The sequence below is a fragment of the Trichosurus vulpecula genome, chromosome 1, assembly GCF_011100635.1.
Source record: "Trichosurus vulpecula isolate mTriVul1 chromosome 1, mTriVul1.pri, whole genome shotgun sequence".
NCBI classification, from domain to species: domain Eukaryota; kingdom Metazoa; phylum Chordata; class Mammalia; order Diprotodontia; family Phalangeridae; genus Trichosurus; species Trichosurus vulpecula.
The window spans coordinates 418,840,236-418,865,654 of record NC_050573.1 but is presented as its reverse complement, the minus strand read 5'-3'; the positions used below and the strand labels follow the sequence as shown (position 1 = coordinate 418,865,654).

At 39.1% G+C, this 25,419-nt stretch overlaps 2 protein-coding genes across 3 annotated transcripts in view; one reads left to right on the top strand and one right to left on the bottom strand.

Annotated features, from left to right (window-relative positions):
- Nucleotides 1–21,065, bottom strand: part of MTREX (Mtr4 exosome RNA helicase) — a 96,121-nt gene extending 75,056 nt beyond the window's left edge. The window contains exons 1-8 of one of the 2 annotated variants that reach the window (XM_036760835.1): nucleotides 20,831–21,065; nucleotides 11,541–11,678; nucleotides 10,535–10,601; nucleotides 6,621–6,683; nucleotides 5,886–5,998; nucleotides 4,257–4,431; nucleotides 2,857–2,947; nucleotides 1,352–1,476 (exon numbers count right to left, since the gene is read on the bottom strand). In XM_036760835.1, the coding sequence (XP_036616730.1) occupies nucleotides 1,352–1,476; nucleotides 2,857–2,947; nucleotides 4,257–4,431; nucleotides 5,886–5,998; nucleotides 6,621–6,683; nucleotides 10,535–10,601; nucleotides 11,541–11,678; nucleotides 20,831–20,937 (879 nt within the window). In that variant the 5' untranslated portion in view covers nucleotides 20,938–21,065. The remainder of the gene's footprint in view (nucleotides 1–1,351; nucleotides 1,477–2,856; nucleotides 2,948–4,256; nucleotides 4,432–5,885; nucleotides 5,999–6,620; nucleotides 6,684–10,534; nucleotides 10,602–11,540; nucleotides 11,679–20,830) is intronic. The other variant, XM_036760842.1, reaches the window with a different exon arrangement.
- A 147-nt stretch (nucleotides 21,066–21,212) lies between these two features.
- The window catches only part of DHX29 (DExH-box helicase 29), a 54,887-nt gene continuing 50,680 nt past the window's right edge, over nucleotides 21,213–25,419 (top strand). Inside the window, exon 1 of the mRNA XM_036765701.1 lies at nucleotides 21,213–21,562. Coding sequence (XP_036621596.1) covers nucleotides 21,220–21,562 — 343 coding nt within the window. The 5' untranslated portion in view covers nucleotides 21,213–21,219. The remainder of the gene's footprint in view (nucleotides 21,563–25,419) is intronic.

Genomic DNA, 25,419 nt, shown 5'->3' with positions numbered 1-25,419 from the left:
GAGGGAAAGAAAGATCAACAGGAGAACAGCTGCAAGGAAAAAAGTTCTAAGAGTGAGAGTTATCCAAAAGTAAAGAGGCTTGCTTAGGAAATAGTGGGCTCCCTCCTCACTGAAGATATTCAAGCCAAGGCTAGAAGATCACTTCCCACGTATGTGGCAAAAGAGATGTCAGAGTAGATGGGATTTGAGGTTTCCTTCAACTCTGAGATTTTGCGATATTTTTAGTAAGGTGATAACAAGATTAAATTACTGTTAATAGATTAATAGTGCAAAAGTATTCAGTTTGGATGAAAATCTTAGGAGTCAGCAAGGATGAGTAGTAATCCAGGAATACATCAAACACACACATATGAACTGGTGTGTTCATATGTATGTCTGGTTTTTCCAGCCATGATATATTTCAAAGTGTCTGTTGTACTTTAACTAGTATATGGATATAATTGCTCACACTTTCCCCCCATTTGATCATATGTTCAGTTTTGGTAAGTATCTATGCAAACTATAAGAAATTGTAGGAAAAGGACCTACACGTACAAAAATATTTATAGCAGCTCTTTTTGTGGTGGCCAAGAACTGGAAATTGAGGGGATACCCATTAATTGGGGAATGGCTAAACAAGTTGTGGTATAAGAATGTAATTGAATACTATTGTTCCATAAGAAATGGTGAGCAGGAGGACTTCTGAAAAACCTGGAAAGACTGGCATTAATTGTTGCTGAGTGAAATGAGCAGAACCAGGAGAACACTGTAATAGCAACATTGTTCAAGGACTAACTTTGATATACTTAGCTCTTCTCAACAATGCAATGAGCTAAGACAATTCCAAAAGGCTCATAATGGAAAATGCTGTCCACACCCAGAGAAAGAACTGTGGAATCAAAATGCAGATTGAAGCATACTATTTTTCCTTTGGCTTTTTATTTTTCTTTCTCGTGGTTTTTCCCTTTGGTTGTAATTCTTCTTTACAACATGACTAATGTGGAAATATATTTAATATGATTGTACATGTATGGCCTATATCAGACTACATGTTGTCTTAGGGAAGGGGAGAGAATTTAAAACTCAAAATCTTATAAAACTGAATGTTGAAAACTAAAAATAAATAAATATTTCTTTAAAAAAGCTGTAAACACTAAAAAAAAAAAAAGAAATTGTAGGCTTTCATTTGTAAAGCAAGATATGGTGAATAAAACATTACAAGGCGGCTTGCTTTTTGCTTTTTCACCCTCTCCCTTCATCTTCTTTATTTTAGGCAGGATTAGTTATACAATACTAGACATAAAACAAATCTAAAACTAAGGTTATCATGCTTCTTGCCATAAAATGGTGTTTTTAGTAAGGAAAGAAATACCTGTTTATGTAAATGACAAATCCATTCTGCAAACTGTCGAGCATTTGGAATAGTAGCAGAAAGGAAGACATAGTGAACATTATCAGGAAGCAAAATAATAGTTTCTTCCCATACCACACCACGCTCTAGAAAATAAAAACCACAAATACAGAACTCCAAATTATTATATCAAATTATTGAAGTAACGCTGTCAGAAACTGTTTTTTCCTCATTACCCACCCTTACCATAAATCTAGATTAGGATTACAGCCACCCTATGACATAAGCTCCCAATAAAATTATGCATTAAAGTACAATGGCCTGAATACTTTAGGGCTCAAAGTAGTCCCTGAAGACAACTTCACATTCAAAGGACCAAAATATTTCTACTTCACACTAAACAAGGAAGATTAATGATTTGTACAAAATCAAAAGTAAAAATTAAATAGCTGGAAATACACTACTATTCCACAAAGGACATTTTAACTGAATTATCACAAGATCCTTTAAAGGTAAAGAAAAAAGTGATTCAATGCAACGATAACTCTCGGATTCTTTTAAGATATGGAACATAAAACAGAAAATAAAATTCAACTTTTTTAAAAAAGATAATCAATAGAGATTTAATATCAAACTATGAACAGAATCAAATTTTACAAACTTCCAAAGGAAACAACAATCTGCAGGGTAATCTCTAAAACATAATAACACAAGTTATTCATTCATCCAGTCAATGAGCATATATGTGCCAGGGAAAACAGCATGCAAAAAATAAGGTACATACAAGATACATACACAGCAAAGGACACAAATACACAAATACGCAAAGAAGCTCATTTTGTAGCACTAAAGAACTAGAAACTAAGGGGGAGCTTGACAATTGGAGGATGAACAAATTATGGTATATGAATGTAATAGAATATTATATATCAACGATGAAAGGCACAATTTCAGAGAAACCTGTTAAGACTTGTATGAACTGATGAAGAATAGAATGAGCAGAACAAGAAAAACAATTTACACAATAACGTCATTGTAAAAACAAACAATTTTCAAAGTCTTGTGACAAACTGATTCCAGAGGAGTGATAAGGAAGGTATGACCCACTGCCTGACAGACATGACAGAATCATAGTACAGAATGAGACATACGTATTTTTGGCCATGGGAGTTTGTTTTGCTTGACTATGCATCATTTATTACACAAGTTATCTTTTTCTTCTTAAATTGTGGAGGGGTAGGGACCATGGTGGGGGGAGCAGGGAGAGATAAAAATGATTTTTGTTCATTAAACAACATAAATAATTAAAAAGAAATGCATAAGTAGATGGAAAGCAATTGTAATAGACTAAGGAGGTTGATGTCCTTGATAGTAAATAGGGAAGTTTGAGAAAGGAAAGGGTTTAGGGACAAAGATAAATAAATGAGTTCTGTTTTAGACATGTTAAATTTGAGATGCCCAGAGAATATACAGTTCAAGAGGGATATTTTATAAATCATACTCAGAAAACAGAATGTATACATTACCTGAATCTCTCATATAATGAATTTCATCAAATATAACCCAAGCAACTTCTCGCATAACCTCAGACCCTCGGTATAGCATACTTCTCAAAATCTAAGGAATTGAAAATAGAATACTTTCTGTAAAACACTTAAAAATTCAGTGGAAAGCAGCTCTTTCCTAACTAAGAGTTAAGCGATTGGAGGGTTTTTTCCAAGGAACATTAGGATTTTTGTTTAGATGGAGGAACAGGTAATAGACTGTTTTCCTAAATATGCTTTTGAATGTCAGAATCATTTTGTACTTTTTTTTATAACATAAAAAGATCAGGAAACAGTTGTGGAGCAAGCAGAGGCACATTTCATCGCTGTTTTTCCATTTTCCCAGTGAACAACAAAGCCTGTTTATTCCAAAGCAAGAGTTTCAATTTCTACTTACTCAGCTCTGAAAACAACCTTTAAAGTGATCATCCATCTATGACATAAACCTCAGATCTCTATCTGCCCTCACATACTACCAAAAGTGCTTTTAGTTTTTTGATCATTCCTGGGTTTTCTTTGAGTCATACAGACAACATGGATCCTTAAGATGTCCTTAACATACCCAAACGAAGCACAGAATTTCCAGGAACAGGTAATTATCCTTTTTTTGGGAGCAGATGTGTGATGTCATTTGTATACTAACGTCTCAGCTAAGAATTTTCCAGTATAATATATACCAGCAACTGTTCTGCAATTTACAGTCTTAGAGCTCCCAGTATCTAGAGCACTAAGGTTAAGTGACTTGCCAAGGGGCAAGGGGCCCTGACTCATAGCCAGTCCGTATAAGAGGCAGGACTTAAACAAAGGTCTTCCTGAGTACAGTACTCTATATACTACCCTAAGGCAACTCTCAGCCTATCTGAATTCAATACTGGTCCAAAAACAGACAGTGACTTAAACGCAGAACAAAGCATATCTGGGCAAGAACTCATCCTGAATACTCCTAGGGCATCCATTTTTGGATTTATGCCCACTAGTATTTTACATGGGTCAAGAAGTAACCACTATACAAATATGAATCTTTATTGTGATTTTTAAAAATCCTATTACTATCCCATATTTACAAAAGTTATAGTTGTGTGTCATCATTTAGATTAGAAAAAACTAGATTCAGAATGTAAAAGTTGTTGTTTAAACTATCTCCAAAATCATGTTCCAAAATAACAGTAAGCATCTTAATACAGATTATTGATATTATTTTCAGATTACTAACCAAATAACTACAAGAAAGCAAATTTAAAATTCAAAATACTGTGGATTTAGACTTTTAGATAATGTAAGTATGTAAATATTCTGAATTTTTGACACAGTATAGAGTTTTACAAGTTCTAATTCCAGAAGCATCTTGAAGGGGGAAAAAAGTGAATAGTTAAGTAATTTACCTCAGTAGTCATAACCAGGCAAGAAGCTGTAGGATTTATGGTGACATCACCAGTCATCAGGCCAACATCTTGAAATTCTTCATACATTTCACGGTATTTCTGATTACTTAAAGCCTTAATTGGGCTGGTAAATATCACACGCTGCTTTTCTCTCAAAGCCAAAGCAATGGCGTACCTAAATATGTGAAATCAATTTTTAAAAAAACTCACAAAATTCATACTCAAAAGTTTTCCTTTATGATCTGTTCTATCAATACGCTTGTGATTTCCCTTTTAGAAAAATAAGTTTTCACATGAATAAAATTCTAGTAGCTGGTCTTTGGGAAAACCAAAAACGACTTCACTGAATATTAAGACTATCTTACTCCATTTATTTGTAAGCCAAATATAAAAGTTAAGAAAATCTGTTAAAATAACAAATGTGAAACGCACAGAGATTTTAATCATATTCTGAATATGATCAACTTAATATATTTAAAAACTGTTAATCACTTTTACATTTCTAGCTCTGAGAGGTTACTATAAATATGAGAAATGAAGTTTCTCCTTTTTTTCCTACTGGAATCTATACTTTTACATACACACACACACACACACACACACACAGTATAATGACCTGAAATATTAATTCTGTACTTGGATTTTGGAAGACTAATTCTAGCTATTAATGATCAATATCAATCAGTAAGTATTTATTAAGCATACTAAGTGCTGAAACCAACAAAGGAGACAGAAAAAGTATGAAGCCCCAGCATTTACAATTTAGAGTGGAAAACAAGATTCAAAGACATAAAACAGCAACAGAGCAAGAAATGGCAATATATTAACCAACCGTTAAATCATTTCTTAACCTAAGTATAGTAAGAGTATAACGGCAAAATAAAACAAAAAATGTGTCCAACAAATGAGAACTATCAACACATGTTCTGGTAAATAGTACAAGTCTCCCAGCAACCCAAAAGCTAGTTCCACTTCAACCCTATCCATATAGGGGTTCGGAGTAGAGACCCGGCCCTTCGTGGAGTAGAACTTTAAAAAACTCTAGAATGTCCCGAAAAAGTGAATGACCTCTAAAAGAAGAGCTTTGGACTAGAATTTATCTTAACCTTTTAAGAAAAAACAGACCTTTCCTCTACTAACCTTTGCCACAGAAGACCTATCTCAAACCTGGGACAAATGAGTTTGCCTCTGTTAAGAATGAAAATTCTTAACTTTTACCTCAGTAAATGAACTTATCTTGGTGAACACAACTTTATTTATTGAATTAGATTGAATTGAGGCAGTATAACGCATCAGAAAGAGCACTGGCTCTGCCACTAATTACCTTTAAGACCTTGCGTACAATAGTCCAGCTGTCACTGGACTACGTCAGAAGACCCAAAAGGCCTCAGCCCTGGTACTTCCATAAACACACTGTTTACTACAGGCTAGTAACATCTCTAAGCCTGAGTTTCCTCACCTGTGAGCTGAGTCGCAGAACTAGACAGAATTGTCTTTAAGGTCTGTCTTGCTCTAAAATTTCTATGAACAGGGTACAAATAAAATCTAAAACTAAAAATCACCTTACTGTAGAAGTTACGGAAAAGAATCCTTATTTTTAAAAGTTTATTAAAAAATGAAGTTACTTACTCAGCACAGACAGTTTTTCCAGCTGATGTATGTGCAGAAACTAAAACAGACTGGTTGTTATCTACACACTGAATGGCTTCTCTCTGAAAGGCATCAAGAATGAATGGATATTCCTGCAAGATATAATCCAACAAAATCTTTAGGAGAATGACAAAAGAACACAAGAGATTAAGAATGTTCAGAAAAGTATCCACTGATGACCTGTTTATAATAGATACATGATCCTATTGCCAAAGACAAAAACAGGGATTTTTTAAAAAAAGGTCTTTATCAAGAAGTGCTAAAAATTGGTCTATGTCAACCTTTTATGTTAAAAAAAAAACACTAAAAATTTTGAACACCATAATTTCCACCACGTTCTATTCTGGTACCATGCAGCAGCACAGAAATAACCCTGGGTTTCTGAAAGCTTTGGGTTGGTCTTGCCAAAAAGCTGGAAAGACTTCAAGTTGGGGCCTGGAGGTTGCCTAATCCAATTCAAGGATGAGCCTCTAATTCAGACAGGCTCATCACCAGGTTGGTCACAAGGTCATGGATTTTTTGGCCACAGTAATGGCCAAATACTAATGGAATGCAGAGGGGTTATGATCTAAGACAGAAGTGGAAACCAGGGAAATGAAATAACCACCTTAATGTAGATTAATAAAGAGGCATCTTTTACATGTACAATTGTTACTATTTTTAGCTTATGTACAATAAAAAAAAATAGTGAATTACTGAAAGAAAAGTACAAACCTTGGCAGCTTTTCCATCTCGTGGCTTCAGTGGAACGTATTCTTCATCTGCAGGTAATGCAACCTAATGAAAAATGAGAACGAAAAAAAATAAAAATAACCTATTATCTCCAGATTTATTTCGCAGCTTTCTCAAAGAGCCAACTTTAAAATGGGGTGGAAATTAAATGTGATGTGACTCAAAAGAAATCAAAGATAAGGCTGCTTTTCATTTGTAGCACAGTACTGTAAAGAAAGCAATGGTTCTGGAGTCAGAAGATTTGGGTTCAAATCTCACTTCTGACACTTATTACCTGTATAGCCTTGAACCAGTCACTTAACGAGTGGATGTTAGTTTCCTCATTTACAAAATGAGAAGACTGGACTAGATATCCTCCTACAGCACTTCCAATTCTAAAACTGATTCGTAGGCATTAAAATTCCTTCCACTCCTTCTACTACACCATACTACCTCTCAAGGGAAAAAGAATAAGGATGAAGTCAAAAGTAAATTGATACTTCTCAGAAAATGGCAACAAAGATCCACAGTACTCAAAAACCTATACTGGAGGAGGCGGAGCAAAAGAGGTAGTCAGGGCAGGAGGCAGGCAGTATTAAGAATCTACTCTAATCTGTGCTGGAAAGGCTAAGAAAAAGGAACAACAAAATGAAAGGGAAAATAACAAAGTAAACTGAAGAAACTGGGGAATAGAACAGGGTAGAGGCAAGCCATATGAGTTTTAAGAACTGGAAACAAATTCATATAAGTAAAATTAATTTCAGGGTTCAAGTGCTTACTAAAAGAGTAGAAAATGGGTAAAGAGAAATCATTACAAAAGAATTAAATGGAGATCATAAATCCAACAATTACAATTTCAAAAGCGAACAAAACTCTCCGAGGAAAATGAAAACGAACTGAAGAACAAATGATGAATTAACAAGTATTTTAAAAGGCATTAGCAGCTTGGAGAGGGGCACCAAAAAAGCCCTAAGAAAAGGTGGTGCTTGACCTGCATCTTTAAAACACATACAGTCTCTCTTCCAAAACAGCAAAACTCTGTCTTTTCTCCCTTCCCAAATGCGGACAAAAGAAGAAAATAAACGAACATTTGGCTTGTTAAAAAAAAAAAAAGTGTCTTATTCTGCACTCTGAGTCCTTCACCTCTTTTATCAGCAGATGGGCAGCATGTTTCCTCGGGGGGAGTTGTAGTTGGTCATTACATCGATCAGAGCTCATAATTCTTTCAAAGTTGTTTTTGTCTTTACAATAATGTTATCACTGTATAGACTGTTCTCCTGGAGCTGTTCACTTCACTCTCTGAAACCATTCCCTTCATCATTTCCCACAGAATAAGAGTATTCCATCACATTCATAAACCACAATTTATTCAGCCATTCTCTAATAAATAGGCAACCCCTCAGATTTGCCACCTAAAAAAAAAGCTATAAATATTTTTGAAAATCCTTTTTAGAGTTTGTCTTGCTTAGGACTAATACCTCTCTTAAGTGAATCTAAGAGGGGATGGATTCCCTCTGGGAATCTAAGACCCAGAGATGATGCCTAGCTTGTCTAAAGTCACTCTGGTAATAAGTTGTAGAGGCTGGTTTTATTCATCATTAATAATGAAAATGTTTCGGAAGTTTTGAAAAATCTGTTCCATTTTCTGCCTATCTCTTGTCCTGACCGTTTCATCTATAAATCCCTTGGAGTAATACAGCTCAGTTTGGTCTCACACTAAGCTTTTTGGAGACCTCCACTATTCATTATCTTTTGTTTTTCAAATGATTTTGTATTATAAACTCATGTTGTCCATGGTTCTTCTGTGCTCCAATGGGCAATTTCTCACCTGGCTGCACTACTTTGGGACTTCTCTGATTGGCCTCTCCAACCAGGCCTCCCGAAGCTTATTATTGGGATAACCTTATCATCTTGTAAAATCTCATCAGCCTTGGGACTCCTCATCATTATTACCTTCTGCCTCCTGATTGGAGGGTAGAGCCTTGAACTTCAAACCTCCAATAAGGAGAGCGCCCAGGTCACACATCTCATTTTTCATCTGGCTTCACTACTTTGGGGCTGTTATGACTGACTGCTCCATCATGCCCTCTGATTCCTTCACTACTTTTTTGTATGTTATTTCCCTATTAGACTATAAGCTTCTCAAGGGCAGGGATTCTCCCTCCCTCTCTCTTATCCCCAGTGCATAAGCACAGTGCCTGATACACAGTTGGTACTTAATGTTTACTGACTTGCAAGGATATCAACTGTTTGCTGGCTATGGCAGTTTCTAGATTCTTTTGGTCTCCTCCCTGAGATACTGCTTAGACCTGCCAATGGCACTCTCAGGAAACACTTTACACCTAGAGTCAGAAACGCCTAAGTTCAAATCTGGTATTAGACACTGTTCTATCTCTAGAGGAGTCATTTAATTTCTGCCTACCTCAGCGTCCTCATCTATAAAATGGGGGCAACAGTAACAGCACTCCCCAGGGTTTTTGTGAAGATCAAATGAAAAACAATTTTGTAAAGTACTTTGCAAACATTAAAGCACTATACGAAGGCTAGCTATTATCATCATCATCATCCTAGTGATCATCAGGTTTAGGGGAATGGATAACTAAACACGGTATGAAAATGCTACCAGAGATGAGGAAAGGCATTAAGAAAGAACAACAGAAATTTCTCCAGGACTTGATGCAATTCCAGTCTGAGGGACATATGGAAAATACTACAGCAAAGTACTGAGTCCCCAGTCAACTAAGATCTTCCAACAGCAGTAGACTTTTTATACAGATGATTCATGCTTCAGGGAAAGGTAAAACAAGACGATTTCTGAGATTTTCCAGATCTCATGTTCTACAATTCCATAAAGATTTTTTCGGAGCCAGAATAGCATCTGGCCTTGGCTTTAGCACAATGATTGAAACAAAAAGTTACTCAGGAAACGAAAAAGCAGATCAGTCATGCTTCATATTCCAGTTAAGTTTAGCTGTAGAAAAGAAAGTAGGAATCCTTCCGTAAGGATGTAAAGGGCTCAATTTGCAGAAGAAACTCCAAGTCCTTAATGAAGATAATCCCAACTGAGCTGAAGCACATTCTGTAAGTCAAGACCGTAAAAAAAAAGAAAACACATCTAAAGAGGAGCTCAAACAGACTAACACTAACGAAGACTTATAGAACACAGATCTAATGATCTATTTTGTTTCTGAGGACCTTTGTACCTTGTAATATTTAAGAAGTGTTTTAACAGATAACACTCTCATTTGAGCTATAAACCACTTTTATTTATTAGATGTTGCTCTGAGTATTTCTTGAAGGACTTAATAAGGTATCATCTAATTGCCTTTCTCACCTGTTTTATAAACTCTTGCTAGAGTAAAAATTCTTGAGTTCCATGAACTTTTTGTTTAATACTGATAAATAATTTTGATAAAATTAGTACCTTTGTAATACTATGCATTTCATTTAATGCACTGAAAATATTATTCTGATAGGCTTCACTGAGTGTCAAAGAGGTCCATGACAAAAAAGAGGTTTTAAAAGCCTTTGTCCTGCAGGGAGACTACAGATTATCAAAGATAGTCATCTGGTAGTGAGACTGGGATTTATGAACTCTAGACCTCTAAACTTTAGGACATGAGTCAAAATTGGAATATAAGAAGCACCATGTTGTAGTAGAAAGAGTACTAAATTGGAAGAGGTAGGGTATGTTATTTTACTTTTCTTACAGCATCTATAAAATCTGACAAAATGGCCTCTAAGGTTCCTTCCTATTCTAAATCTGTGATCTTATTATGCATAAAATGACAATGCAACACAGACACTGCTTAGCCTTTTCAAGTTGCACTGATAACTAAGCTGATTATTGCCTCCTAACCTAATTACTCACAGAAAATGCCCAGTCTAAAGTCACTGTACTCATTGTTTATACTTACCTCATGTGTACAGCCTTCAACAGTTTCCACTGCTTCTACCTTGACTCTGGGCATGAGATCTGCCAGGCTAAAATTTAAAAAATAATTAAATGTAAGAAGGCTAATTTTTTCAATAATTTGGCCTACATACTCCTCCTACACACAATTTCTAAGGGATAAAGTAGTTTAAAATATCATGATTCTACTTTAGAAAAACTTTCAACTTATACCATTTTAACTATCAGAAAACATGGTAGCATGGTGTAATGGAAAGAGGGCTTTCAGAATTCGACTTGGGTTCAAATCTTGTCTCTGACACGTATCAACTGTGTGACCCTGGGCACTTAACTTCTCAGTGCATAAGGCAGAAAACCTATAAACGTCTTAAGTGCAGAACATTTGTGGTACAAGGACATGCTTCATCAGGAGTTGCCTACACCAATGAAATCACAGGTTTAAACACAAGGTAATTTGTTATAAACCCAGTTGTATTCTTCACAACAAATAATAAGTGGAATTTCTTCTACAGTATTATTTCTGGCAACTGCCTATCTTAGCTTACCACTAATGGCTACCTTGTCTCAGAAGTTACCTAAATTATTTTGTTTCCAAGTTAGATGTTATCCCTTGTATTCTTTGACTGCACAGCACTGTTAAAAACAAACAAAAATATTCTCTTTGCTCAGCTCCTAGTTGTCAATAGTGACAGCTACAGTTACAGTGCTTTTAGCAATGTGCTAGCTAAACTAAGAAGAGTGCACTAGAGATAATTAAAAAAAAAAACACCAAGGTGTGTACGACAGAAAAAACGCAAACCTAATTTTTGAAGGTGTAGCTGACTACCATGTTATTTTACACAAATAATACCTTTTATTTTGTGCAATTATACAAGTGTTCAGTTCTATAAGACGAAAATTACTTCACACCCAGTTTCAAAAAAATCTTTAAACCTTACACCACAGTGAGACACAAAGAGCAAAAGTGATACACAAAATATGCTTGAAATTTACAATAAAGCGAATCTTACCTTACATCTTCTGCTAATGTATTTTCTATTCTGGGCTTCTTTCCAAATATGGGTTCATCTGTACCTTCCAATTCTAAATCTCTTTTGTTCTTCCCAACATTGGTGGATGCTGACTGTGGTTTATCATCTGTCCGTTTTCTGAAAAGTAATTTTTTTTGCAAGACTTATTTTTAATAAGTTCATAAACTTTCAAAATTCCAAATTAAATGTATGCTACTTCTAGAAAAATTCAGCTAAAGCAATATTAACAATGTGACATTTATGAAATATATGTAAAAATTAAAAATTTTATCTATCATTACAGCTAAGATATCTAGCTATTCTTTTTTTCTGATAACTTTCCATCATTTCATCATTCCCTATGCTTACTCCTCCTAAATATACTCCTTCTTCCTGTGACTTCAAATCCCTCCTCTGATCGTAATTATGTAGGTTCAATACCTATCACTTGTCCTCCTTTTTCAACCTTGACCTTTTAGTTAACCAGTTCAAGTCTATTCTTTCAAATCCTTTACTACCACCACCACCAATACCCTCCCATATCCCTTTATTATTGCAATTTCAGGACTTACCAAAACCCAACTCCAGATTATGTCCATCTGTCTCCTCCTTTCCTATTCATGTGCAACTAGAGAAAGTCACAACTGTGCTGACTGGTCTATACTGACTGGACTATAAACTGTTACTAATCTCAAGTGGGTCCCTCCCTGGAGCAAGGTAATCTTTTTACTACTCTAACTCTCTATTCCATTTCCCACACAGACTATACTAAACCTTCTTATCTCCTTAAACTTCTCATACCATCCCTTTCTTCTACCTTCATAGCTGAAGACCTAAACTCATGCTTTTACCAAGAAAATGAAGTCCATTCATTGTGAGTGAGCTTGCTCTTCTTTCCTTTTTTTCCACCTCATAACCTTATCCCCTCCCTCAAAACCAAAAATCACTTGTTTTCTCCTCCTTTCTGAAGAAGTAGGCTTTCTCATCAGACCAATCCTTCTACACAAAACCTTGATCCTATGCAATTTCTACAGCAGACTGCTCCCTTAATCACCCTCTAATTTTCAATCTCTCCCCTTCTATTGGCTCTTCCCTAAGGCTACAAACACACCAAGTCTCTTCCATCCTCAAAAAACCCTCATTAGACCAGATCATCCCATCAAACTTTCTCTCCCTATTTCTTTCTTTTTTCTCCCTCCCTTTCTCATATCATGCCTCTATTGCTCCTTATTACTTCTAGGATCAAAACAAACTTCTTCCCTTTTTGGGGGGAGGGGGAGAATTAGATATTCACAGTGTGACTTCAACCTACTTTTATATAGCCTTATTATGATGTTCTTTTTATACATACTACAGTCCAGCCAAATAGACCTTACTCTTCTTCATACAGGACACTCCATATCCTAGCCATGTGCCTTTGTATTAGCTGTCTCTCATGCCTGGAATGAACTCCCTTTCCTTACCACAGTCACTCAATTCCTAGTTTTCGATCCAGCACCAAACATGAAGTCTTTCCTTGCTCTCCTAGCTGCACATGCCCCTCCCCAATCCCTCTTTATTTACTGTCTATATACACCTTTATGTGAACATGCTGTCTCCCCTGGCTAGACTGGAAGGCCCTCAGTGGAATGGACTGTGTCACTTTCAGCTTGTATCCCCAAAGCCTAGAATAATAACTCATACGTGACAGGTAATCAGCAAATGCTTTGTTGTTCAGTTGTTTTTTAGTAATATCCTACTCTTCATGATCCCATCTGGTGTTTTCCTGGCAAAGATACTAGAGTAGTTTGCAATTTCCTTCTCCAGCTCATTTTACAGATGAGCAAACTGAGGCAAACAAGGTTAAGTGACTTGCCCAGGGTCACATTGCTAGTAAGCATCTGAGGCCTGATTTGAACTCAAAAAGATGAATCTTCCTAACTCCAGGCCTGGTGCTCTATCCACGGTACCACTTAGATGCCCCCAATAAATTCTTACTGAAGGACTAATATTCCACATCTGGTTTCAAGGCTAAACTAACAGTTTATAATACCCACTCTATATCCTCAATATTTCCATCCTTCTGTAAGACTTACTTTTTCTTTCTATAATGATTTAAACACGTAACTTCCAGTTTTTCTTTCCCCTCCAATAATCACCTATGTTGAATTCAATATTTTGAAGATGGCCCATTTGATATCCTGGACATCGGATTCCTCAAATCCAATGCTCCATTTTAGCTACCAAATGATATCACCTAAATATAGTCATTGCTAGACGCGCTAGACTATACCCAAATTTAAACCTGGTGCTATCCACAACCCCCTCACCTCTCAATTCTTCTGATATTTTACACCCATAAAACCTGCTCTTTGCCCAGGACCTCAAATTTAGTGATCTATCTCACTTTCTTCATATTCGATTAGATTTCTTCTGACCATACTTAATTCCTTGCCCAGCCTGGATCAATTGGGAAACAACTTAAATGCTGCCCTAACAACCTAGACTCCCTTTTTTTTGTCTTATCTTCCACTATAAACTCCCATACTATTTCCTAACTCTGGATCACCACCCCCATACACTAGTCTCACTCCTCCTTTGAGTCTGCATAACGTGTCAGAGAAAGGCAAAGAACCATTCCAATTGGGTCCATTACAATTCTCAGTCTTTATAGGATTCCCTACTTCAGTATCTTCAGAAGCTGTTCCAAAGAAGTCAGGTCAACATGCATTTATTATAATTTGATAAATACAAAATAAACTGGGGATAGTACTAAAGGAAAGTCACCAAGAATAAAGAGGACTAGGAAATGCTTCTTGTAGAAGATGGGCTTTTAGCTGAAGACTTGAAGGAATTCAGGGAGCCAGAAGGCAAAGATGAAAAGTTAGAGAGTTCCAGGCATGGGGGACAGTCAGCAAAAATGCTCAAGAGTTGGGGGATGACCAGTGTCACTGGATTGCAGAACACTTGGGGTATGAGAAGACTGGAAAGATAGAAAGGGGCCAGTTTATAAAGAGCTTTAAAACCAAAACAAGATTTTATTTTTAAACCTGGAAACAATAGGGAACCCATGGAGTTCACTGAATAAGAGGGTAACGTGGTCAGACTTGTGCTTTAGGAAAATCATTTTGAAGGATGAGTGAAGGATAGATTGAAGCAGGGAGAGACCTGAGTCAGGAAGACCAACTAGAAGAATATTTTTTTTCCAGTAGAATACTTCAATAGGGGAGCAAGCCCTAGGGCCATGAGTCACTGAGCTGTGGCAGCTACCAGACTTCTCAACCCACAAACACCAAAGACAACTTAGCAGGTCAGAAGGAAAACTGTTGGATTAGGGTGAGAGGAGTGCACAGTTGGCCCTGGCCTGGCAACTCCAACCCCCCAACCCCCAACACCCTCCACCCCTCCCTGCAGCAGCAGGAAACTCCTACAGCTACTTCCAGAGCTCCACCTGCGGTTGCTTCTGGCCCCAGGCACACCCTGTGGGAGGAATCCCTTTGCTGGCCCAAAGGCAGGGTTCTCTTGCTCTGCCCTGCTTGGATCTGGGTCACGGCCCTGGTTGGCAGTTCTTGAGGAAGGAGGAGCGCTGGTGTGGCAGAGCTTGCTGTGCAGAAATAGCTCTGAAAACAGCAGCACAGCCCCTAAACCTTGGGACAAAGTATTCTCTACTCTACAAGCAGTCATACCCTGACAAAAAGCTCAAGGGTCAAGTAGTTGGCTGGGAACATGACCAGGCAGTGAAAAGAGACTCAGACTATAGAATCTTTTTTTGGTGACAAAAAAGATCAAAACATACAGCCAGAAGAAGTCAACAGAGTCAAAAAGCCTACATCAAAAGCCTACATCAAAAGACTCCAAGAAAAATACGAATTGGTCTCAAGCCATGGAAGAGCTCAAAAAGGATTTGGAAAACCAAGTAAGAGAAGTAGAGGAAAAATTGGGAAGATAAATGAGAGTGATGCAAGAAAATCATGAAAAACAAGTCAATGACTTGCTAAAGGAAACCCAAAGAAATACTAAAGAAAATAACACCTGTTTCTTAAGACTAACCCAAACAGCAAAAGAGCTCCAAAATGCCAATGAGAATGCCTTGAAAGGCAGAATTAGCCAAATGGAAGAGGAGGTCCAAAAGACCACTGAAGAAAATACTACCTTAAAAATTAGATTGGAGCAAGTGGAAGCTAGTGACCTTATGAGAAATCAAGAAATTATAAAACAGAACCAAAGGAATGAAAAAATGGAAGACAATGTGAAATATCTCATTGGAAAAAATAGATCCAGGAGAGATAATTTTAAAATTATTGGACTACCTGAAAGCCATGATCAAAAACAGTCACATCATCTTTCAAGAAATTATCAAGGAGAACTGCCCTGATATTCTAGAACCAGAGGGGAAAATAGAAATTGAAAGAATCCACCAATCGCCTTTTGAAAAAGATCCCAAAAAGAAAACTTCCAGGAATATTGTAGCCAAATTCCAGAGTTCCCAGGTCAAGGAGAAAATATTGCAAGCAGCCAGAAAGAAACAATTTGAGTATTGTGGAAACGCAATCAGGATAAAACAAGATCTAGCAGCTTCTACGTTAAGGGATCAAAGGGCTTGGAATATGATATTCTGGAGGTCAAAGGAGCTAGGATTAAAACCAAGAATCACCTACCTAGCAAAACTGAGTATAATACTCCAGCACAAAATATGGATTTTTCAATAAAATAGAAGACTTTCAAGCATTTTTGAAAAACAAAAGACCAGCGCTGAAGAGAAAATCTGACTTTCAAACAGAAGAATCAAGAGAAGCATGAAAAGGTAAACCAGAAAGAGAAATCATAAAGGACTTACTAAAGTGGAACTGTTTTGCTTACATTCCTACATGGAAAGATGATATTTGTAACTCATGAAACCTAAGTATTATGGTAGTTGAAGGGAATATACATATACATATAGACAAAGGACACAGGGTGAATTGAATATGAAGGGACGATATCTAATGATATCTAAAAACAAATAAATAAGTATAATTAAGGGGTGAGAGAAATATATTGGCAGAAGGAGAAAAGGAGAGATAGAATGGGGTAAATTATCTCACATAAAAGTGGCAAGAAAAAGTAGTTCTACTGGAAGGGAAGAGGGGGCAGGTGAAAGGGAATGAATGAATCTTGCTCTCATCAGACTTAAGGAGGGAACAACATACACACTCAATCGGGTATTTTACCCTACAGGAAAGTAGGGGGAAAAGGGATAAGAGAAAAGGGATGATAGAAGGGAGGGCAGAACAGGGGAGGAGGTAATCAAAAGCAAACGCTTTTGAAAAGGGCCAGGGTCAAGGGGATAAAATTGAATAAAGGGGGACGGGATAGGATGGAGGGAAATATAGTTAGTCTTTCACAACATGACTGTTATGGAAGTGTTTTGCATAATGATACGCATGTGGCCTATGTTGAATCGCTTGCCTTCTCAAGGAGGGTGGGTGGGGAGAGAAGGGAGAAAATTTGGAACTTAAAGTTCAAAAAACAAATGCTCAAAAAAAAAAGTTGTTTTTTACATGCAACTGGGAAATAAGATGCAAGCAATGGGGTATAGAAATCTATCTTGCCCTATAAGTAAGAGGAAAGAGGATGGGGGGAGAGGAAGTGGGGTGACAGAAGGGAGGGCAAACTGGGGAAAGGGGCAATCAGAATATATGCTATCTTGGGGTGGGGGGGAGGGTAGAAATGGGGAGAAAATCTGTAACTCAAAATCTTGTGAAAATCAATGTTGAAATGTAAAAAATATTAAATAAAGAAATAAAGAGAAAAAAGGGAAAAAAAAAAGAGTATTTCAATAATCCAGGACTGAAGTGTTTTAAGGCCTTTACCAAGGTTGGTGGTGGGAGTATGAGAAGAAAGAAAAGGGCATATACAAGAGAAGTTGTGAAGGCAGACATGACAGTTCAACTCTCCACAAAACTATTACAAATATCACCTAATTGGTCTCCCTTCATCTATCAATCAACAAGCATTCATAAAATACCTACTATCTGCCGGACCATGGGCTAGACACTGGAGATTCAAATACCAAAATTCCTGACCTTCAGGAGTTTATGTATTATATGAGGCATACAACATATAGTCCGAAGTATGCAATATATTCACAAATAAGAAGATACGGGATATTTAAAAAATAAATAAAAGTGATTGATGGGTATGAACAACTGGGATAATCAAGATAGGCCTCTTGAAGAAGGTGGTCCTTGTGCTGAGCCTTGAAGGGAATTCAGGGTTTTAGCAGGCAGAGGTGAGGAAAGGGGGTACTGATGCTATGGGGGGCAGGCTGTCACAGACATGGGAGATGGAATTTGGTCAAATATAAAGAACAAAAAGTAGGGCATACTGGTTGAGTCACAGACTGCATGAGGAAAAATAATTTGTGATCAGCCTGGGAATATAAGTTGAAGCCAGACTGTGAAGGGCTTTAAATGCAAGAGGAATTTGTACTTTATCCCAAAATAAGGGTTCTAAAACTTTTTTGTATCATAGACCCCTTTGGCAGCCTAGTAAAGCCTTAAGATAGCCTTTTTCAAAATAATGTTTTTAAAAGCATTAAAATAAAATGAACGGGATTACAAAGAAAACCAGTTATACCAAAATAGTTATCAAAAATTAAAAAAAAAAAAAAGAAATTCACAGACCACAGGTGAAGAATTCCTGTCCTAAAGGCAGTAGGGAGCCACTGAAGCTTCTTAAGGATTAACAAGGTAGTCCTGTGTTTTAGGACTAACCATTTGGCAGCTGTGTGGACCTTAAGAGGGGAAAAGAACAGGAGCAAGGAGACCAAGAAAGAGGCTCCAATGATAGGACAAGAGAAAATGAGTACCTACGCTTGGGTCTTTGTTTATTAGTAGAGTAAATGAGATAGACTCAAGATGTTGAGGGGACAGAATTTACAAGATTTAATCACTGAATGGATATGTGGGAGAGGAAGCCCAATTAGGGATGAAGAATTAAGGATGACTAGTAAGTGAAAACCATGGACTTAAGAGTATGATAGTGCCCTCAAAAGAAGAAAGTTAATACAGAGGAATAGGTTTAGAGGGAAAGACAATCCAGTCTACAATTCTACACAAAATCACTAGATTAATCTTCTTAAACTACCACTCTTTCCCTATTCAAAACTCTTCAATGGTTCCCCCTTTCCTAAAAGATAATGTCCAAAATCCTGTCTAGTGCTAAAGAACCCCTTCTAATTGGCTAAAACAATACCCTCTCATCCAGTCAGTGTACTACTTACTGTCCCTTGAAGATGCTCTGAATTTTCCCACTGCCTTACCTTTGGTAATACCATCCACCCCCTCTGCCAGAATCACCTTCCACTGAACAGCATTCCTTGAGCACTAGAAGAGAAAGTTCTTCTGAACTTTATTCATTGTTTACATATATTGCCTAAATTTCCACTAATCAAGGTATAATGGAAAAAGCATATTCTATATTCACAAAGTCAGTCCCAGACTACTAACCATGTGACAGTAAAAAAGTCAGTTCATCTCTCCGATACTCAGCTTCCTAATCTGAAAATGGAGATATTATTGCACTACCTAGCTCACTGAATTACTGTGAACAATGTAATTCACAAATCCTATGTTATATACATGAGTTAGCTAGGCCCCTTTAATACCTGTGTGAGTTTAGGTAAATCACTTGATCTTATCTGTAAAATAAGGGGTTTCGACTGGAAGACTTTTGTAGTCCCTTCTTGCCCCAAATCTGTGATATGATCGTTAATACATTTTTTAAAATTTAAGATTGTACGTTCCTTAAGAAGGGGCCCAATGACGCATACCTATCCACAGGATCCTACAATTTGGAGACAAAAGAATTCTTAAGAGAGTATCTAGTAGTCAAACCACCTTGTTTTGGAAATGTGGAAGCTAATACCTAGGAAGGACTCCTACTAGATAGGTACAGTGGTGAGAGAACTGGACTTTGAATACAATTCCTTTGAATCAAAATCTTTGTATCTTTCATAGTACTGCACAGAGAGGTTAAGTGACTTGACCAAGGTCACACAGGTGGTTAAAAAAAGTGGTAGAGGGAAAGATAATTGCTAGAATCGATCTATTGATACTGAGTTTTGCAAAACCCTTTATATGTTATTTGGAGGCATGTTACATAGAGCACAGAGTCAAGAAGGCTGTTTGTTCAAATCAGACACTAGCCATGTGACTGTGGGCAAGTCACCTTACTTAAAATAGAGGTAACCATAGCACCTATCTCCCAGGGTTATTGTGAGAATAAAATGAGATAGAAGACTTGGCACCTTAGAGCAATATATAAATACTAGCTATCATTACTCTTATTATTACTGCATCTTCACAACTGTGGAAAATAGGTACTATTGTTATCAACTGAGGCTGGCCCAGGGTTCCATAATCTGTAAATGACTGAAGCAGGCTTAGGCTTTCCTCAAGTCCACTACCCCATCCCCCACGACACCTAGGTGAGCCCCTTTAATTGTTGCTGGTTGACTTAAAAACAGAATTCTCATTCTCCTTATGATACTTCATTCAAGGGAAAAGTAAACTCAGAAAACCAAATCACAGTGACAGGTGTGTCATTACAAGGCCCTGAGCTTGATCGTTTAGTTTCCTTTCTTTTTTAAAATTTCCCTCAATATAACCACAGCCTACTTTTTCTTTCCTTTTTAATATCTGTCCTGTCTCTGCAACTCAACTCCCTATAACCTCCAGGACCGAGAACAAAACAAAACAGTAAATAACATTTAAAGCTCTTCCAAACCTAGCCTGTTACTACCTTTCCACGTACTCGTTTAGTGACACTGGTCTCCCTGCTGTTCCCTGAAAACGTGCCTCAGTCTCCCGACTCCGCGCCTTTGCATTGGCCGTTCCCCCGAAAGGCTCTCCCTCCGCCCCTCAATCGCCCAAGTTTCCCTGGCGTCCTTCTGCAGAAATACCCCTCTCTATGCAGGAGCCTTCCCCTCTCGGATGATTCCCCACCCACCCCCAACGCCGACCCCCCCGCTCTCTGGGCGCTCCACTTCCACCTCCAGCCCCCGGTTATTCGCCTGTCATCTCCCCCAAATGATCCCTTTGTCTTTCCTGGGGTCCCCGGCGCCTGAGAAGGGTTCCCGACCAAAGCTTTCTGGACCGACCATCCCTCCTCCTTTGGCCTTTTCTCCGACCTCCGGTCTGGTCTCGCGGCCTTCCTCCCCCAGCGTGGCCTGCGCTTTCCCCCGACGCCAGAGGACCCGGCTGCCTCTCCGCAAAACAACCCTGGCCCTTCTGTCCCTCCACACGCACGGCTCCGGGCCCGTTCCTTACTTGGCCTTGCCAGCGGCCTCTGCCGCCTCTTTCCCTTTCTTAGCCCCGGGGGCCGGCGATTCGTCTTCGAACACGCTGAAGAGCTCGTCTCCAAATGCGTCCGCCATGTTTCCGAACAGTCCAGCCAAATTCCCTCTACCCACAATGCCCCGCAGTTAGGCGGAGGCAGCGTTCGATCCCGGGCCACGGTGTCCGGGAGGGAACAAGAAAGCTCGAGCTCTCACGGCCACCTGAAATCTTTTTCTCTGGTCTCTTTTAGAATCTTTCCAGCCGGGGGATGAAAGAGAGAGAACACGTAGCACGCGGTGGGGGCGGAGAGATGGGCGGGACTGCCGCGGCCGGGACCAATCCCGAGACAGCGCCTCTCCGCGGGTCCAGGGAAGCCCCGGATGAGGGCGGCGGTGCGGCGGCGCGGCGGCAGCGGCGCTGCGCCTGCGAACTGTGAGCGTCTGCGCCCGGCGGAGCGAAGCGATCACGCGTGTCCGTGCCCCGCGCCTTTCTCCCTCTCTCTCTCCGCCTCTCGCCCCTCCGGGCCCGGTGGGAGCCGCAGCATGGGCGGGAAGAACAAGAAGCACAAGGCGCCGGGAGCCGGCGCGGTGCGGGCTGCCGTGTCGGCCGCTAGGGCCAAAGCCGCCGCCGAATCTGGGGCGGCGGGAGAGGCCCCAGGCAAGAAGCCGGTTCTCAGGCCGCCCCCCGTCACCGTCTCCGCCAAGGAGCCGCGCGTCAAGCAAGGTACCCGCAGGCCCTGAGACGCCGGCAGCTCTCCTTCCCCTGCAGCGCCGGACCTCGCCGCCCTGCCCCCCGCGCCGCCCTGCCCCGCCCCACGGGAACACACTGCCGCGCCCCCCCCTCGGGTCCTGAGTCCCCACCTTGCGTTGAATAGACTCCGTATGCTTGCTTGGCTGTTTCGCAAAGGGCCCAATATTACCCGTTAAGCATCTATTAGGCGCTTACTGTATGCCAGGTTGTTCCCAGGGTCGCGGACACACAAAAAAGGGGGAGGGGGGTTGGTCTCAAGAAGCTTATATTCTAATTCGGGGGACATCATCTAACTGTACGTACTAATTATATGCAGAATAGAAGGTAGCCCTAGGAGGCACAAGGACTGGGGTTCTTTTGAGTCCGTAGCTGAAAAAAGTTGTTCTAAGGGTAGTGTAGCCCTTCCCCCTGCCTTTCAATTTCTACCGCCCCCCCAAAAAAAAACCCCAACCCAAACACACCCAACCCCATTTCCTTCCTAGGACATCTAAATAGGTTTATTTTATCGGGCTTAGGGGGCACGTAATTCGCTTTTTCTCTGTGTTCAAGAAGTGACCGATGCCGATGGCATCTTTCCTGTGACCCATGTGATGGTGGTTCTGTCCAGCCCTTTACGTGGCCTGTTTATCTCGGCGCTGTGGATTTGGAGCTCGCAAGGAACTTTAGGGGACTATTAAAAAAGTATTTCACATGTGCATAGCATCCTAAAATCAACGCACAAATAAATTGCTTTCTGCGAGAGAATACAACATTGATGTTAATAACTGTAAAAGCAGTTGTTTTATTTGGAGGCTTGGGGAAAAGTTCTCAAGCAAATTCTTGCAGGGAAGTTAGAATTTTACGATGTCTAGATGTTGGTACCAATTACTCATCTAAACCTTTCTAGTTATTTCTTTTTTAATCTGTGTGTAGAGAGAGGTTGAATGTAGCTCGTTCAACAGAGAGGCAGACAGCGTGCTCTAATAGAATGACGACTAGACTCTGGGAATTAGAAAACTTGGTTTCTAACTCCGTCTCTATGTGTCCTTTAACAAGTCACTTAATTTCTCTGTAATTTCCTAATCAACAGAAGTGGGAGGTGAGGGTGGGGTTGATCATAAGGCCCTGTTGAGCTCTGCTGTTAATATGAACATGTCTTGATTGAGCACCTCTTGCTAGGCATTGTGTATCTCTTATATCTTTGCTTATCGTAATGACGTCCTGCCACGTATTTAATTTAACAACATTATCACGTGTACAGAAGCCTGTTATCTGGCTAAAGAAAACTTTGCCATATTGTTTATTGGTGATACCTGCTCTCTTCCTTCTTGACACTGTTGATCCTCACCTCTCTACTGTGACTGAATCCTTTCTTCATTTGTGTGTATTACACTAGTTCTCTTACTTTTCTGGCCATACTTATGTCTTCCATGGCTCCTTTTCCTCTTTTTGACCTTCAGATATAGATCTCTTAAATTCAGCGTCTCCAGATCAAATTCTTATTCTTTCAACCCTCAAGCCATCTCTTTTCCTTTTAAATTATTAGATCTCATTTTACTACCACTCTTAGGACCACCGTGGCTTGGATTGGTATCTGCCACCTCCTCATATAAATTTATCACCAAGTGTCATTTAGTCTTCTTTTTAATGTCATCTACATACGTTCCTATTCTATTCCTACTACTACCAACATTGTGTCCTCATTGATAAAAACACTAGTCTTCTTAACTGGTTTCTCTAACTGTAGTCTCTCCTTCCGTTCATCCAGCCCAGACTTTGATCATGTCACCCCTTGCCCAAAAATCTTCATTGACTGCCCATTGCCAACGGAATTTATTCTAAAGTTCTTAATCTGCAGGCAAGGTTGTCCATAGTCCGGCCCATACCTACCTCCTGAATTCTCCCCCATTACTCTCCTACACAGATCCTACACTTGAGTGAGATAAAATAATATAGTATTCCCCAAACATGGCTCGCATTTTACTGCCTCTGTACCTTTCTTCAAGCTGTCAGAAATGCTCTCTATTGCCCTCTGCCTATCAGAATCTTTCCTGTCCTTCAAGACACAGTTTAGACTTAACTATCTCCTTTCAGGATTTCTTGATTGCCCCAGCCAGAGGTGACCACTTTCTCTCAACTCCTATAATACCTCTATACTATCACACATACTGCCTTATGGTAAGATAATTTACATGCTTTGGGTCTCCCGTGTTAAATTGTTATAACAATTAGCGACTAATATTTAAGTGTCCACTGTAGGCAGAGCACTGGGCTGGATTTTGGGCTGCAACAAAGTTCAAATATGACTTATTCTTGCCTCTCATAGAACCTGTAGGTTGAGGTGAACTTAGGCAAGTGGCTTTATCTCTCTGGGCTTCAGTTTCTTCATCTGTAAAATATGAGTGTTGGACTTACTGGCCTCTTCTAGCTCTAAATCTACGATTCTATGACTGTCTCATACATCCTTGTGTCAATCAGCTAGCCTTTATTAAGCATCTGCTATACCAGGCATTGTGCTAAGTGCAAAGGATACAAAGAAAAGAAGGGAGAAAAACCCCAGTCCCTGCCCCCAATGAGCCCACCATCTAATGAGAGAGACAATATTCAAACCACTGTGGGCAAGTAATATAGATATGAAGAGTTTGGAGATGGTCTCAGAAAGAAGGCATTGAGATTACAGAGGAATAGGAAGGGCTTCTTGCAGAATATGCCACTTTAGCTGAGATTTGAAGGAAGCCAAGGAAACTAGGAGGTGGAAATGAGTAAAAAAAAAAAAAGTGATCCAGGCATGGAGGAGCAGGTCTGAGTGAAAATGCTGAGTTGGGCGTGCTATGAGGAAGAGGCTGCTGTCACAGGAGTAGAGTACATGCAGGGGAGTGAGGTATGCATGAACTTATACTGTATCTGTAATTCTGAAAGGCAGTTTCTTTTCTTATTCCTCTAATTTGTTTATGATGTAATCCTTTATATCCAAGGCAGGTATTCATTTGGAACTTACCATGTTATTCAGTGTGAGATTTTGGACTCTACCTAGTTTTCTGTTGGACTGTTTTCTGATTTTCCCAGCAGTTTCTGTTGAATAGTGAGTTTTTAGCCCAATATCAGGGTTAATAAATGTTTATTGATTAGTTTATCTACTGTATTCTGCTGCTTCTTGCTAAGTCTTTCATATAATTTCTCTACTCTCATTTTCAAAAATAAATTTTTATTGCTTTTTTTATACATCTCCAGAATTTCTCCTTGTACCCCAACATTTTTTCCCTCCTAGAGAGCCATCTATAAAAAATCAGTTTTTTTTTTTAATAAAGAAAATCAGCAAACTAATCAATACATCCCCAAAGCCTGAAAATACATGCAGTGTAACAGACTTGTGGGCCCCTCCCCCATTTGGAAAAGAGTAAGGTGGAGGCGTCTTCTCATGTCTCTTCTTTGGGGCCATGTCTATTCTTTGTACTTTTGCAGCATTTGCTATTTTTTCTTTTGTGGTGGTTCTTTCCATTTACATATTATAGTTATTGTGTATGTTCTCTAACACGGTAATATTCTATTTCGTCTTTTTCCACAAGTTGTTCAGCCGTTCCCCAGCTGATGAGCATCTACTTTGTTTCCCGTTATTTACTATCTTGAAAAATGCTGATATAAATATTTTGAGGGGGAATTTCTTCTTATCAGATGACCTCCTTGGGGGAAATAGGCCTAATAGTGGAATCTCTGGGTTAAAAGGTATAAACATTTTAGTCACTTTATTAACATAATTCCAAGTTGTTTTCCAGAATAATTATACAAACTTCTCTTTTTAATTTGTTTTAATGGATGTTGTTTTGTCGGCTGAAATTATTTTCATGCTTTGT